The 17,660-nt window shown below is 38.4% G+C and overlaps 2 protein-coding genes across 2 annotated transcripts; both read left to right on the plus strand.

The window, feature by feature from the left end:
* The first annotated feature begins 2,084 nt into the window (after positions 1-2,084).
* LOC144060223 (rho-related GTP-binding protein RhoV-like) lies at positions 2,085-2,943 on the plus strand. The gene is made up of 3 exons (XM_077579538.1): positions 2,085-2,307; positions 2,367-2,425; positions 2,500-2,943. The coding sequence occupies exons 1-3, from the start codon at positions 2,145-2,147 to the stop codon at positions 2,941-2,943; spliced, it is 666 nt and encodes a 221-aa protein (XP_077435664.1). The 5' UTR covers positions 2,085-2,144.
* A 1,376-nt stretch (positions 2,944-4,319) lies between these two features.
* Positions 4,320-17,273, plus strand: LOC144044147 (zinc finger FYVE domain-containing protein 1-like). Its single transcript, XM_077558381.1, has 11 exons — positions 4,320-5,598; positions 5,670-6,174; positions 7,242-7,456; positions 7,586-7,692; positions 7,773-7,881; positions 7,990-8,087; positions 8,248-8,365; positions 10,271-10,441; positions 10,651-10,831; positions 12,151-12,261; positions 15,660-17,273. The coding sequence occupies exons 1-11, from the start codon at positions 5,092-5,094 to the stop codon at positions 15,890-15,892; spliced, it is 2,355 nt and encodes a 784-aa protein (XP_077414507.1). The 5' UTR covers positions 4,320-5,091; the 3' UTR covers positions 15,893-17,273.
* The last annotated feature ends 387 nt before the right edge of the window (positions 17,274-17,660 follow it).

Consider the following 17,660-nt stretch of genomic DNA (forward strand, 5'->3'; position numbering starts at 1 on the left):
AAGTCATGTGCCCTCTCGCATGTAATGAGGGCAAAAGTTCTCCTTGAGAGGGGTGGGAAGGTGATGGTGCGAGGGTGTATTTCCTGTGTTGGACGTTTACCTTGAATGAAGGAACAGCATTGTAAGCAACAGCTGGCAGAGGGGGGCCCATGATGGGCGCCAGGGGACCCAGATGTTGCCCTCCTACCTTTAAAAGTGTGTAACACCACAGGTGGTGGGAAAGAGTGGGAGAGAAAGGGGCAAGAGAAGGATTGAGTTTGAAACAACGGCCAACAGGAAGCAGAGACCTTACAACACAATACACGCACAGTTTCCTGCAGGAGTAGACAGATAAGGGACAACACTTTGTTTAAAGTCATATTTTCAGCCCCAAACATTTCCCGCTGCTCTAAAAGCACATTTTACAATGTGAGTACAATTCTCAACCATAAGTATTTGGAAGTGAAACGACAAGTTTGTTATCCATCAAGAAGAAACAGTCACGTATAAGACTATTAATATCCTCCACCGTTTGTGTGTCTATGTGTGACTAGGTGTGTGCGATAGGTGAATGCCCAAATGCAAATATGCACATTCTATTTTGGGGGGTTGGAGGGGGGCATATTGTAGCAAGTAGCAAAGTTTGTCAACCTCTGTATAAAATTTAAATATGTATATCCTTCTATATACACTGCATATGTGTCAATGGATGAACACATTGATAGCTATAGTTTTTGAGTGACTTCAGAGTCATGCTTTTCATGGTTAACATTTCGGTTGGAATTGTGTAATACTTAAGATACGATACGATATACTTTTATTTTCCCCGTGGGGAACTTTTTCCTGGACTCCGTCCAGCTGCAGTTTACAGTAACGTTTCACTGTAGCCAAAATTACTTAGTTCCTTTGTGACAATGTCAATAAATATTCTGAATGTGAATTCATCTTAAAATGAAATTATTGTATGCTGCAACTGATGTACAGCAGCGGTTGCTGTTAATGTTAACCATAAATAAAATTGAGTTGAGCTGAGTATTGAGTATTGAGTATTTAAATCTGAACATAATATCAGCAATAGTCATAATGTGTCACAATGCAATACAGTAAAGCACAACCACGATACTTCAGATTAAGTATTAACAGTGGGGCACTATGAATATAGCTTGAACAATTCTTTGGCGCAAGGGAGTAAAGTGCTGATGATTGTGGGGGACTAAGACATTTCAGTAATAAACATTGTTTTGGGGGAAAGCGTAACAAGCAAAGAGGGGGGAAAGGGGGAAAGGGGTTGTCATTATGAATTTGTTAGTTGTTGTTACTGTACAGTCTCCAAACCAGAGTAACACTTCCCTCTGTGGGCCAAAACTGGCATTGCATTATGGAAGTAAAGCCAAACGTAACCCTTTTTATTTATTTCTTTTTGTTTCTTCTTCTTCTGCTGCTGCGTTTTCTTCTTCTTCTTCTTCTTCATATGACTCTATTTGTTGTTCTAGTCATTCTCCATACATATATTTTTATTTGTTTAATTGATTTAATAACTGTTTTTTTTTTGTCATTGTACTGTAACGAAAATGTTCTCGTAAGTGAGCTGGGAACCACATTAAAAGATGTTTTTGACCAACTGAGGTGATCAGTTGAAGTTAAAGTGAAAGTAAACTGTTTCTTTACATTATTTGCTGTTCTGTTAAACCTACCTATTATTTATTTATTTGTTTATTTATCCATCCATCTTTAGATTATCCTCACTTCGTTGACACGTGTGCTGGACCCTATCACAGCTGATGTTATTTATTTATTCATTTATTGTTTATCTTCACTTAGTTCACATGTGTGCTGGACCCTATCACAGCTGATTTTATTTATTTATTTATTTATTGTGGAGAAAATTGTAAAAAGAAACATCTGAAAACAACATCAAATGGTGAAAGTGGGCGTGACTATGCAAATAAGCAGCAAACGGAATCGGACAGTGACTGTTGGACATAACTCATCTGATTGGCTGCTTTTGTTCTTTTGAACTGGAAGTGTCCCGCTTCCTTTTTTTTGTGGGGGTGGGGGGGCACTCACAGGGACAAGATCTCTTCATTACAGTAATGTAACCATGCTGTGCGGACTCTGACTAGTGTGGGATGCCGAGGATGTGTAGACAATAAGAAGGAGAAAAAATGATGGCTCCTCAGAATCATGAGAAGTCCGGCTGGCCAAGGGAAGAGTTGAGCTGCCTCTTGGTTGGTGATGGAGCTGTGGGGAAGACGAGCATGATCATCAGCTACATCTTCAACGGGTACAACAGCGAGTACAGGCAGACGGCTTTCGACGTGTTTACTGGTAGGACTATATCATTTTAAAAAGTTGATATTATAGAACTGATATTTATGAATTCACAGGTTTGGTTTATGTGAATGGAGTGCAAATACGACTTAAACTGATTGATACAGCTGGACAGGTAAATGCCTCACATGGTGACTGTAAAAAGTCTTCAAAAATGATGTATGAATTTGTGTTTATGATTGTCAACAGGATGAGTTTGGCCATCTTCGCTCTCTATGCTACGCCCACGTGGACGTCTTCATCTTATGTTTCAGCCTCGTCAATCCTGTCTCTTTTGACAACATCGCTTCCAAGTGGATCCGGCAGATCCGTGCACGGAACCCCACATCTCCCATCGTCCTAGTGGGTACGCAGTCAGACCTTTGCCATGACGCGGATGTCCTCGTTCACCTGGCCCAGCGGCGTGCCAAACCGGTGTCAACGGGCCGGGCCAAGAGGCTGGCACGCAGGATCCGAGCTTACGGCTACATGGAGTGTTCGGCTCTGACCCAGCATCACCTCAAAGATGTGTTTGACTGCGCCATCTTTGCTGCTATGAAGCACAAGCACAATGCTGCAAAAAACAAAAAGCTTGGTTTGGTTAAATGCTTTAAGACTTTTTGTGAATGTGGCTGGAGGAGAATCTTTAAATGAATGTGAATCCGCATACTACTTTCTTCTTTCTTGTTTTCTTCAACTCCTGTCTTGTCGCTATTTTTGTCTTTCATGTTTTTGTATGTGTGTTTTTTTGTATTTAAGTGGAAATAAATGCACTACCGAGCAGCACATGTTTAATTCCCATTGTGCTTCTTTTTACTCACTAACATTCCATTTCAAAAGAACAAGTGGCGCGAGATACTGTCAGTGAAGAAATTGGAGGGAAAGTAGCAGCAACCAAGTGTTATTTGGAACAAATGGTCACCTGCTGACACTTTGAAGTGCTTGTTTGCAAGACAAAGGCCATTTAAAGTCATCCTCTGTAGGAAAGATTACGTTGGGGCATGTCCTCCAATCAGAAATCACCGTTACACTCATTAAAATGCTTAAAGACTTTAGTTACTACTGTAACTCCCAAGACTTTTTTTCAAGCAACATTCATTTTTCAAATAAATGTTAAAGTTGTTTTAATGCATTTGTTATTTATTATAAGGCTACGCATCTGTTAGACCTGTACTAAATTATTGCTTAAATGCACCTCTACTTCTGTACAAGTGATTTGATTGTACTTTTTTTGTTAAATCAAAGACGAAATTATGATAACTACTTTAGCCATTAAACAATATATAGTTACACCATTACTAAGGAATAGAGCAGGGATTGTAAACATTAATTAATCCAGCCCACCAAAAATGTACATGATCAATTGTCCTGTAATATTTATTGCATTAATTTAGCTGATCGTTCCTAAAATTGGTTAATTACAATATCATATATATACATACTGTGTGTATATATATACATATTGTTTTAAAAATACCATCCATTCATCCATCCATCTTTTTTCCTCCCCATGCACAACACTGGGAAGTATTCATTGCATGGTGATTTCTTCACATTATTCTATATAGTCTTAGTCTATATATGAGTAAAATAAATAATTTTACATACCGGTATATGTTTTACAATAGCTTTAAAAATGAAACAAAACAACAACAACAACAACAGCAAAAAACAATTGTTTGATTAAAAATACAATCTAAAATAAATTATTTTATTAAATAAACTATTTTATATATTTGACAATTATATCACTTTGTAATTTCTTACCCTGTTTTATTTATTTATTTATGTATTTATTTGACCTAATTTATGAATGAAATCTGTCCTTCTTTTTTTTTTTAGAATGAAATATGACCTTTGAGCACAAAATTCTGGTATAAATGGGTGGAAATGAATTGTGTTGTGCCTTGAATTGACGACGACTGCGTTTTCCACTGTTGAACTACAGTTCCCATGATGCAATAGCGGACCGCCCTCCACTGACCCTATGACTGAAAATAATCTGATCAGCTGATCTGTCCTGGCGTCAACATAATGTAGCTAGAGAAATCTGTTAGGGAGGGGACTCAAGAACAAAAACAATGACACGGCTCGGACGGATTTAAAAAAAAGAGGTACACTTTTGAAAAAAATTGACTTTTAAAGCGACGTCGTAAGGATCCCCTTCCTTGTTTTCTAGTGTCTGCGGTTATCCAAGCTGTTTGACATCGACTGACTGCAGTTTTGTTGATGTTTTGAAGTGTCTCTCGCTAGCTGCTTGTTTTTGGCTGCTGCTTGCTCCAAAACGACGGCATTGATTTAGACAAAGATTCGATACGCACACAACTGCTAGCTTGGAGCAAAGCATTTCTTGTTTGGATGCCAGATAATATCTGCTGTGTTAGCCGGCGAGCTATTTTTATGACTAAGGGCCAGTCTGATAGGTAGCTTGTTGTTAGCATTATTTGCTCATTCATCATAAACAAGGAAGAGTTTGTTTTCTCGGATTGCTAACGGATTCATAGTCATCTTTCTATATTTTAATTCTCATTTATTGTAATTAATGTTAATGTGCATGCTTTGTTTTTAGTTATAACTTTTAGATGCTTGAAATACACGCTGGCTAAAGTAAGTTGTTTTATTGTTTTCAAATCAACCAGCAACCTTGCCAGAATGCAACTAATTTAAGTTTTTTTTTTTGTTCAATTAGCCAGTATTATCGCAAGTTTTACTTAAAAAGTGCTGTTGGAAATCACTGGTGCTACAGTTAAAACTTTTCCAAAAGGCAATCAGCTGTATTTTTGAAGTGACCGAAAAGAAACGATGAGTGGGCATGGCTCATCTTCTTCAGAAAAGGGAGTCAATACAAGTCTAACATGTCAAGAGAGTTACGCCTGTGGTGGCTTTGAGGAGGCCTCCTTCGAATGTGAAGAGTGCAGGACCTTGCAGTGTGTTCGTTGTGATCTGGAGCTTCACAGTCAGGAGCACCTCCAGAAGCACCAGCGTCTCCAGATAAGGCCGGGCCACATCCCTTACTGTGACAACTGCAAAGGGGGGGACAATGGCAAGCGCAGCAGGTCAGTGGTCCGCTGCCAGAATTGCAAAGTGAATTTGTGCCAAGATTGTCAAAAGCGCACTCACAGTGGAGGGAACAAGAAGAAACACCAGCTCATATCGTATCTTCCGCCACCAAAACACGTGGAGCTCAAGCCTGTTCAAGCTCCTATTCAGCCTGCCATCCAAATCGTTGATGAGAAAAAGTCACTGAGGGCAAAATTGCTGGAAAATGTCTCGAGTTTCCTCCTTGTTGATGAAAATGAGGAAATGCAGGTACGCTGTATAAAAGTAGTGCATTATAGAAGTCAATCAAAGTCTTAATCATTTGATTTAAAATTTCTCAGATAGAAGATGACTCTGCATTTGTGAAGAAGCTGAACTGCGGCGCTGGCCAGCTCCTAAAAGTGGTGTCCATCTTTGGTAACACCGGAGAGGGCAAATCCCACACCCTCAACCACACCTTCTTTATGGGCAGGGAAGTCTTCAAGACTTCTCCCACGCAGGAGTCCTGCACGGTCGGTGTGTGGGCGGCCTTCGACCCCTTCCACAATGTGGTGGTCATCGATACGGAGGGGCTGCTGGGGAACAGTTCCAAACAGGGCCAGAGGACCCGTCTCTTGCTCAAGGTGCTCGCCATCTCTGACCTCATCATCTACCGCACCCACGCAGACCGTCTCCACGACGACCTCTTCAAATTTCTTGGGGATGCCTCGGAGGCCTACTTGAAGCATTTCACCAAGGAACTGAAGGCCACCACGGCTCGCTGCGGTCTGGATGTTCCTCTCTCCACTTTGGGTCCCGCTGTGATCATCTTCCATGAAACTGTCCATACTAAGCTTCTTGGTACAGGTAGGAATTCTGGTAACTTTGCTTATACAGTATTGGCACAGCAAGGTCAAGCCCTCTTTTTGTACACATTTGGGTTTCAGATCAAAACATGATATGAGACAAAAGTTGAGAATTCCAGCTTTTATTTGATTATTTATATGCACATTAAAACAGAATTACAGGATAGCAAGACTTTTGACAACAATTGTGCAGGAGAGGAATTGAAGCTCAGTGGCTTTTATGAAATGCTCCACTTTAAAATAAATAAATAAATAAAAACAGCTCACATAAATGAAAAAAAACAAAACAAAATAATTATATAATAATTATTATAACAATAAGTAATAATAAGAAAATTATAAATAAAAACAAAGTATTAAAAACATAAAACAAATAAATGTATACTTGAGTCTAGCTGAAGTCAAGAAATGCAATGATTTATGCAATAGATTAATTGGTGAGATTATGTCTCAATTTCTGGGCCCGACTGATATGGATTTTTTTTAAGACTGATACTGATTTTTAGCAGGAAAAAAACACAGATTACCGATTAATCGGTCGATTAATTATAAAAATATTTAATATAATGCATTTCAATGGACGTCAATTATACACAGAATATCACTATCCGCGGGCCAGTCTCAGTCCTATTCTCTGTGAATAGCAGGGGTGAACTGTCAATATAGTAAAAAAATAAAATAAAATAAAAAGGTAAATTTTCGGTTCCCAGAATGCATTGTGTGGCGCAATGCATTTAATTGATTAAGTTAATCCCTCTCATACAGTATGTGTGTTACCAATAGTTGAACACATATTTACATTTGATTTATATTGCACACTATATCTTTTTTTATTTTTTATTTTTTAAACAAACCATGATTTAGGTTGTGTTTAAAATAGCGACATACAGATCAATTCCTTGCTTAACTTGCTTTGCTAACCTAAGGATTGCTTGTAGTAGTAGCTGGAAAAGCTGTTTATATTTGTATCTGTCAAATGTGTATGCTTGAGCTTTACTCCCATGTCTCGATCACGGAAGTAGCCCAGTCTGATATATTTCAATGAAACCTATTTGTGCTTTGTGTTAGATAAATCCCAGGAATCTCTTGACCGGCTGCTGTTGGACCGTTTTAAAAAGGTTTCCCGTTTCCCGGAGGCTTTCAGTTCTGTTCAGTACTTGGGCACGCAGACTCTCACCCCGCCCACGGACTTCTGCGGCCTGCAGAATAAACTGGAGCAGCTCCTGGACAACAACGCCACGCGTTCTCCACGCACCCCTGTGGTCATCTTTAAAGCTCTGTTGGTAAGGCGAAGCAATTACAAAGTTGAACTGCTCGTTGTAAACCAGTTCACAACCTCCATGTTATGCTTATGTTCAAAAAGTAGCACCTTTGAGTTGTTTTGTAGTATTTCCTGTTTGATATCCTCACAGGCGTTGAGCGTGCGCTTCAGCGGGGAAATTGGAGACGAGCTGGTAGCTCACAGTTGCTTCTTCCCTGATGAGTACTTCACTTGCTCCAGCTTGTGCCTCAGTTGTGGGTCAGTGTCTGTTCAATCCCAGCCTCACTCTCCTCCCGTTGGTACTCGTTTAACGCTCTGGCCCGCTGATGTCATCGCAGATCCGGTTGCAAGAACAGCATGAACCACCTCGGAGAGGGAGTCTGCCACGAGGCAAAGCATCGTTGTCGCTATTCTCTTCAGCATGATAATCGCATTTACACCTGTAAGGTGAGCGCAGCGGGTTATATTTTTCCTCATGTTCACGCAAACTAGTTCTTTGCACACAATTCGGATGTTAGTATGTCGGTCAGTAAATCAAGGTTACGTCACCTCCAGGCTTGTTATGAAGGAGGCAAAGAAGTGATCGTCATCCCGAAGACCTCAGCCTCCTCGGACTCTCCTTGGATGGGCCTCGCCAAATACGCCTGGTCAGGGTGAGTAGGAGGGCAGGAATCCGCAGGGTCAGGCATAAATGAGCTTAGTCGGCGCTTTTTTGTTACCCTTGCATGAACTTGTGTTCCACTTCTCGCACAAGCATGAACCAGTGGAGCGTTTGGCCACATTTTTCACAGCTCTTTTTGTATTCATGATCAGGTATGTTATCGAGTGCCCCAACTGTGGAGTGATCTATCGGAGCCGTCAGTATTGGTATGGGAATCAGGACCCGGTGGATACAGTAGTCCGCACCGAGATCCAGCACGTTTGGCCAGGGGTAAGAGGAACAGGTTGCAGGCTAGATTACTGTATACCCCAAATAGTAGCCTTCGGAAACAAGTGACGTCACTTGCTCGGATGTGTCAAAACAACTTTTGGATTCTGAACAATTAGCCACATTCAAATCAATATCTCAATTAAGTAGAATACAATTTTGGAAGGAAAAAAAACACACCACTGCTTCATTTCAGTCATTGGCAAACTTTATGTACATCTTATTTAAAAAATAAAAAATAAATAAAAAATTGTGTCTAGATAGGCTTAATGCTTAAAAGTGATAAAGGCACATATTTGTTTGTGTTATTGTAATCTTATTTATGATTTACTGGTTTGTGTTTACTTGATTGTTAGAATTTTGTCAAGTTGTCACAGTGAATGCTTAAAAGACTGCAAGTCAGATTTTATTAATGCAATTAATTTAAATGAACAATTCATGGCTCATTTGACTTTATTTTAGACAAACCTTCCAGACCAGACCCAAAATATTTATGTATGATAAATCCGATTTAGTTTATTGTAGATTCTTTTATTGTTTGTATAAAGACGACCGTGAACCCCCCCCCCCGCATATTAATTTAATTTAATTTTTATTAAAGCTTTCAAAAAGATTACATTTTTTAATCAGATTAATTACATTTTAGGGTTTTGATTAATCATGATTAATCACTTAATTAAAAAGGCTTTTTATCAACATTTGCCAAATTTGAAAAGCACCTGTTACGTGTTAATTCGTTCCACATTTAATGTTATAAGGATGTGTTCAAATTTTTTTTGATCCACTGCACATTCTCACCATCCTCTTTTTCTGACCAGTTAGTTGTATGATAAAAAAAAAGTACCTCAATATTTTGACTAGAACAAATATTCTGAATGTCATGCGCAAACTTTTATTAAATGTTTTACATTAATGCATGTAGTTATGTTTATTGCTCAAACACAACCTGTGCTACCTTTAACGCAACCATCCGCCATCAAGCTAAAGGTCAAAATTAATAGTGATAATACTGTGTTAATACCCGATTAACGCAATCATTTTTTGTGATTAATCAATAAGTTAACGCTTTAACTTTGACAGCACACATTTTTATTTGTTTCAACTTTCAGGCAATAACAAAAGCAACGCAGTAAGTGTCAGATTTCAACAAAAAAAGCAAGATGTTAACAAAGACCAATTCTGCCTGAATGGGAGTGGGAAGAAAACGTATTTGATCTTTTGCTCACACTCGTTATGGTCATTATAATTATCACTACTATGGAAAAAGAATGGATTTTAGTACTTGGGATACATTAAAGATGTCATTGATACACAAATTAAAGAGTTTTGGCCCCAGTACGGACCCCTGGGGGACGCCACAAGAAATTTTACGTTTTTTGGATGGCACCCTATCCTTCAGATAAATTCCATATTTTTTAGAGCTTATTGAATAAGGATTAAACGATTAATTGTTTCAAAAGCTTTTTTTAGATCAACAAAAAATACCAACAACCTATTTTTTGATCAATTGCATTTGTAATTTGTTCAATTGCTTCTATTATTGCCATCAAGGTCCGACTTGGGAGATGCAATTGACTTTACCATTGCAAAGTTTTACATCAAGCGGTACAGTTTGGTTTAGTACGTGACACCTGACAACCCCGATTGTCGCTATGAAGGCAGGAACCAGATAGCTGCGTGAGATCCATAAATAGCAAGACATCGAGCAGCAGGACAGCGTAAAACACTTCTCTGCAAATGGGGATTATTGAAAGACAAAAACAAATAAAAAAACTGCTAATTTAATGCAATGATCAACAGACAGCAGCGTATTTCACCACAAGTATTTGTACAAATGAAAAATTCCTGTCTCTGCAGCTGAGCTAAAATAATAAATACTAATGATTGAATAATGCTTGTGTCGTGCAGTCGGAGGGCTTTTTAAAGGACAACAGCAACGCAGCACAGCGGCTTCTGGACGGAGTGAACCTGGTGGCCCAGTCTGTGTCGGAGCTCAGTGTCAAGCCTGCAAAGGCCGTCACCTCCTGGCTGACAGACCAGATCGCCCCCACCTACTGGAAACCCAATTCCCTTATCTTGGTGAGCGACCCATAATAGCCCCGCCCCCCTCTGCCACACAACACCAGCGTCAACACTCGGTGTCCCGAGGGATGTTTATGTGCTGTTCCTTTCCTGTTACACAATCTTCATGTGTGCGCACAAGATAAAAGTGTGGACTTCTCCTGCCCGCCCCCTACCGACATTACAAAACAGGTCAATAACAGCGGCTTGTTTATCTCTCCTGTAAGCTGTGCCATAAGTGTCAAGCGGTCTTCCTGGAAAACGACACCAAGCATCACTGCCGTGCCTGCGGGGAGGGCTTCTGCGATGGCTGCTCTTCCAAAGCTGCCCCCGTCCCCGAACGCGGCTGGGGTCTCGGCCCTGTGCGAGTGTGCGATGTGTGCTTTGAGCAGAGAGCCTCACAAGCAGGTATGACCACAATCATTAGTGGGGATAGACCGATTATCGGTCGGGCCGATATTTGGCATTTTGACAAATATCAGTATCGGCTTTTTTTACGAATATGAAGGCCGATAAAGCTGGTGTGTCACTGAGCGGTCAATGCTTGCGAATTTAGGGTTTTCATCAGATTCAGATGTTAACAGACAGTTTTTACTTGTTGTAAAGACATTTTGAACATATTCAGACAATTTTTCACTGTCTGCGAAGATCTTTTGAAACCTTATACGAACTCTGGAAAACCCCAAATTAGCTACATTTGTATTTCGCATGCATTTAAGATAAAGGGAACCTTTTAATTTATGGCTTTATTTAAATTTCCATTTTATAAAAAAATATACTGGCACTGGGAACTCCCTACACTTTTAAAAAAAAAAAAAAAAATAAACGCAAATTTAAAAAGTTATGTTGAAATTTTGGAAAAATGTTTGCAATAGAAAATTTTAGGGAACTATTTACATGCTTAGTTTTTGATTTACCTTAACACATGTCTATTTTTGTTAGAGTTTTTAAACAAAACTGTCAATTTTTTATGCACTGTAAGAAAAAAAGAAGTAATGTTTACTTGAAAAAAAAACAAGGAAAGTTTTTCACCAAAAAATTAAGTACATCTTACAAGGAGAGTTTTGAATACGTCTTACCAGTTTATTTATTAAAAAAAATATATATATATTTTTTAAAAAAACAGATAATTATGGGTTGAGGTTTAAAACCCACAGCCTTCATTCTGGGTGACAGCCACGCTACCACCTGAGCCATACTGCTCCTGCTGTGTGTGAGTAAATTGCTGGTGTCAGGTGGAATTCTCGTACCTACAAGAGCCAAGGCTTTGGTCTCGTATTAGACACAGCAGAAACGCATTATAGTTGCAAACAGCAAGAGTGGCATGGCTCAGCTGGTAGAGTGGATGTCTACCAAGTTGAAGTTCATGAGTTCATTTCTCAACATTGAATTTTTATTATTTATTTTTTTAATAAACTGGTAAAATGTACTCAAAACTCTCCTTGTTAAAATTACTTCGGATTTCTTTGTGAAAAAACGACTAAATTTTTACAAATAAATATTTATATATTTTTTATAGTGTATGTTTAAAAAAAAAAAAAATGTGTTTTTAATTTTGACACTAATATTTTCTCTTTTACTGCAAATGAATATCAGCTTGAAATCAGTTATCGGCCTTGAAAAAAAACAAAACGTTCTATCACTACTCAAATAGTGTCACATGACCCCCACTCTAACCTCACTTGTCCTAGTAAGTGCACCTCAGTGAGACTTTTGTCATCATGCAGCTCACGAGGAGGAAGAGGAGGAGGAGGAAGGCGGAACCCTCGCCAGGAAGGTTGGCGAGGCGGTGACCAACACCATAGGGGTTGTAGTCACCGCTATTGACATCCCACTTGGTGAGTGTTGCCCAAAGCAAAACCTAGAGAGGATTGTTGTGTAACCGCAGTAAGTCACTCTGTAAATATTGCCGTGGAAATGCATTGCCCTCTGGTGGCTGAGACGTATCATCTTTACACTCAAGTAGTAGGATCCTTTTTCAGTTTCATCGCTCAAAATATGAGCAGCCTGCAATTGCACTGATAAGAAATATTTTCACGAACAGACTACATTTTACATGCTTTGTAAATGAAAACGTCTCAATTGCCAACACTTTTAATATCAAAATGGTCCCTAAAGTCATTAATTGACACACCCTGGAAGATTTTATGGCGGCGCCATAGCGTCCTGTGCTCAAGCTCGGTCATTTAACAATCAGCTCTGTCATTAATTGCGCAGTCTTATTGTAATCGAGAGACTCAGCAGATGCTCAATAGCTCAGTTAATTTCATTTTAAGGGCCCTCGTTTCAAATTCACTGCCGTCGTACATAATTTGAATGTCACTGATAGTGGTTGTTGGAGCTGCTTATGCAACAGTTTCTTGTAGTATATTACATTAGGGTGTTTGCTGTTTCGAGTTTCCTACAGGAAACATCCCATAGCAGTAAATAAGGCCATATTGTACCATTATTAATCTGATCTTAAATGCAGTGTTTCAAATATTAGAAACTTCTCATTAGGATGTGGTGCAGTTCTACACCAATGCAACTCAAAAATCATCATATTAACTCATTCACTGCCATAAATTCATAAAAATAAAAAAAATATTAAAAATTAGGGGCAAGAGGCGCTTAAAATTTGTAATTGTAATTAATCGCACGACTTCACTAGTTAACTCACGATTAATGACAAATTTTATATCGGTTCTAAATGTACAATTAAAAAAAAAATCTAGGTTTACATACTCTTGTTAACAAAAGTGGGGGAAAAATGTTAAACTAAAAGAAATAGTTCAAATGAATTTTTGACGTTTATAGCCGTTAATGGCCGTGAATTATTTATTTATTTTTTAAATAAAAGATTAAAAAATTCGGGATGTCAGGCATTTAAAGTTTTTAATCGTAATTAATCACATGACTTCACTAGTTAACTCGCAATTAATCACAAATTTCATATCTGTTTTAAAATGTGCAATAAAAAAATTTGAGGTTTTCATACTCTTGTTAACAAAAGTGGAAAAAAATGTTAAACTAATATAAATAGTTCAAATAAAATTTTGGCATTTATAGCCGTCAATGGCAGTGAATGAGTTAAAGGGGAAGTCAACCCCACACCCCCAAAAATAAAAAGCTTCTTGACAATAATATATTCTATGCAGCCCCACTTGTCTAAATACAGTATTCTGGTAATATTGCATTAGTGGAATATGAGTTAAGCAGCAAAATACAGCAGTTTTTATCAATATCAGAAGACGGCCATTTTGCCACTTCCTGTCGAGTGAAAATGACTTCACAGTCGCTCAGGTCTCAGGTAACAACCAATTACAGCTCAGCGTCAGAAAACAAGTGAGCTGTGATTGGTCGTTTCCTGAGCAACTGTGATGTCATCTTCAGTTGACAGCAAGTGGCAAAATGGCCGCCCCCTGAGATGGATAAAAATGGCTGGATTTTGCTTCATAACTCATATTCCACAAATGTAATATTAATCAGAATGTCATGTTTAGACTAGTGAGGTCACATAAAACATATTATTATCAAGAAATATTTAAGGTTTACTTCCCCTTTATACAAGCACCATAAGCACTGCATTATGAGTGGTTGTCCAAAAAAGATGAGGAAGAGGTTAAGAGAACTTAAGTTAAAACCATCCAAAGGAGGTTTTATAGACCCACCTGGCCTTAAAGGAGCGCTTTCCACTATCAGAAATGTACTTAACAGTATTGGCTGGTGAAGTGTGCGTTATAGCAACAGGCCTCCAGTTACAGTCCTGAAAGCCAATTCATCTTCTTTACTGAACGCAATACTCTTTTGCACTTTGTCTGGAACGACAGAATGAGGAGCTCAAATGAGACAGGAAATAACATGGAGTCAAGTATTTCAGTGTGACACGCTGCTGCTGGTGTTCTGCCATTCCCCTCAGCGTGAGCCAGCTGTCACAGATGCTACGGATGATGTGCGAAAAAGCCGCCACCATATGGAGATGATGGCAGTGGGACACGTTCAATAAACAAACAGTCAAAAATGATCGCGCGTGATGGACACTGCACAAAAAGTTTAAAAGCGGGCAAAAAATAGGAAACAATAAAGGGATTTATTATCAATTGGGGGGAGACCTTGTCGCGCCGCTGAATTTTAATTCTTCTATTTTGCCATTTATATGCTTCGTTTGAGGAAGGCTGTTTTCTGTTCCAGCATGACTATGCCCCTATTCCCAAAGTAATAAATCCCTAAAGTAAGGCTAAATAATCAATGAAATTCAAATCAATATTGCAATGTAGTCGAATGCAATTTTCAAATTGCCAATGCAACCATTTGGTGTCAAAATAAAATAAACCAACACCTCTGCTCATTTTTGGTCGGTATAGGAAACTGATGTCGTGGAGTAATCAAGGGTTATATTAGTTTTGGATATTTATTTTATTATATTTTAGTTATTATTTATTTCATTTGGATTTTTGTTTTTAAATTTAATTCGTTTTAGAGCAAGTTTGTTAGTTTTTATTTTTGGGAAAATGCTTCATTTCAGATTAGTTTTATGATGATTATTATTATTGTTATAATTATTATTATTTTTAATAGTTTTTAATATATATGGAGAATTTGTTGAGTGCAACATATTTAAAAAAAAAAGTTTTTTCTAAGTATTGTGTACTAAAGTAAACTACACTTATCAAACATTGACCTTGGTTCTTTTGTAGCTACAGATGTACAGCAATATAAAAAATAAATACATTAAAAATAAACCCAGAAAGCTTATCTATGATGCTGAAATTTACATTTTAATTTATATTTATAGTTATTATTAGTTAGATTTGTAAATGTAAAAGATAAATAAGATGAAGTTTCAGTACATTTTCATTTTGATAAAAGCATTTTTTTCTTTTTTGATTTTTCTTTTTTTTTTGTTAACTATAATTACCTTGGTGGCTACACGGGTTAATTGTGTCTTCTTCTATTTAAGCGCACTGAATTATTCAACTTGTCACCATATGTCGCAGGTACAAATGGATGAAAAAAGATGGAATTTCCCCATGTCACACCCAATGGATGACCTCTCAAATGTTCATTATTATAAAGTATGAGCAGCATGTCGATTAAGTGCTTTTGGACATTTTGTAACAGTTCCTCTGAGATGAGTCATGTTTTTAGAACAGCATGGCTGTCTGGATCCAATTCTCTCGTGTGCCGTATATTGCCCACAGCCTTTCTGTTGCGCACCCCTGCATTAATATCAATTTTCTCCATTTTCTCCTTGAAGGCCTGGTGAAAGACGCCGCCCGTCCTGCCTACTGGGTGCCCGACCAGGACATTCTCTCTTGCCGCATCTGCCGACGCGAATTCACCGCCAAGCTGTCCAAGCACCACTGCCGCGCCTGTGGCCAAGGAGTGTGCGACGAGTGCTCCCCGGAGCGCCGAGCGGTGCCGTCGCGCGGCTGGGACCATCCCGTGCGCGTGTGCACCAGCTGCAACCAAAAAGCCGGAGATCTTTAACAGAGACGATCTTCCTTTACGCAGAATACTCGGACGGAAGCGCTCGCTCCCCCAGCCAGCGGTTCTGTCTCGTATCTGTGGAGAGGAAGTGCTTAGCTATACTGTACATAGGACACTTAACAAATTTGGGAAGGTGAACGTTCATGTGGCCTTTGTAGATCAGCCAGAATCTGTGAGTTACTTGACTGAGAGTGTGATCTGCATTTCCGCTCTTGATTATTCAACGTGTATATTTGAACTCATGTTGACACACGTCCTCAATTGTATGATAGATAAGGCTGATGAGCTATTTTTCTACTGTGAGAAAATATTATAAAAAAAAAATATCATTTAAAAAGTGCTAGCTAGTTAAGCATTATTAGATTCCAGCCATTCTTATGTCGAGGAGCATTGTTTGTTTGTTGTATGTGTAATGGCAAAGAGATGTTTTATATGCGAGCAGGTTACTTTGCATGCATGCCGTGTTGCAACTTTTTAGTTTTTGCACTAAGCCTTTTTCTTTTTTTCAGCTGTTATAGGCTGTTGCTTACCATGGCCAAAATAACAGATGTCCAAAGTTTTGGATGTATCTGCCGTGCCAAATCATTCAGGTCACTTGTGTCCGTGCTGGTTTGATATTTCTATATTACCAAGTCAATTGTGGGTGTATGATGATGTAGAATTGTTAGCAGCTTGAGTTTTGAGAATTGATTTAAAAACAAAAAACAGCACTCTGATATGCATGACAGTGTATGAGAGCCTTCTGGCTTCTTTTTTTTTTTTTTGTGGTTGCTCTCTGAATGACATCGTCTCTGTCATTGGAAATATAGTTGCCCTTTTCCTTAACAGTATTTTTCTGAATTGGACATAATTACTGTAAACCATTTCAGTACTATGTAGTGACTAGCACTTGAATATGAAATGACTGAGATGTCATGAATCTGTTGAAAATGTGTTTTGCATCACTACATGTCCTCTGCCATTACTTAATGCGTAATGTCATGAAAGATCAACGCCTTAGCCTTAGAAAGGCTTTTATTTTATTTTAAATTGAAGTGAACAAAACAGTCTGCTACATATAGACATAGGGGGAAATAAATATAATACTGGTAATCCTGTATCAATACAAATATTTGCCCCTGAAGTTCTCGGGTCTAGGAAGACCTCATGTCATGCTTGACTCACAGAAATACATTTGACAAAAATGTAACACACACAAAACACACACACACACACATAACATTGCACAGGATAGAATAGGAACTTTACTACATGTCACATTACTGGAGTTCATTCCTATTAAAATAATGTGCAATCTGTTGCTTCACATATCTTCTATGGTGTTTTAGAAAACGTGTGTATGGATGAAAATATCTGACAAAGATAAAAAGTGTCAGACAAAGTGGGACTCGCCTCTATGTCTCTGATGTGTGTTTTGGGGCGTTGTGTGTGCAAAACCACTAACTGCAGTCCTATGTGGGAGGAGAAGATAGTGTTTGCATTCCTTTCTGTACTTTTCTCTCACCGCTGCAGCCTCGGATAAAGTGAGGAAAAGCATTCCATTTGAGCTTATTGATGATGCCATTAAATAATTAATAATTAGTTGAATGAATAATTAAACACAGCTTCCGTATGCCCAATCTCTGGCGTCGTTACGTGTCCCTGAAGAGCCAAAACAAATGTTCATATTCATTGAAGTTGCGACTCTAGCTATACATTCTGTTGCTCAGTCAGTTGTGTAAAATATATAATGTAGGGAAAACCCTTTAAAATTATTTTGACAGTTTAC

Source organism: Vanacampus margaritifer, chromosome 1 (genome assembly GCF_051991255.1).
Source record: "Vanacampus margaritifer isolate UIUO_Vmar chromosome 1, RoL_Vmar_1.0, whole genome shotgun sequence".
NCBI lineage: Eukaryota > Metazoa > Chordata > Actinopteri > Syngnathiformes > Syngnathidae > Vanacampus > Vanacampus margaritifer.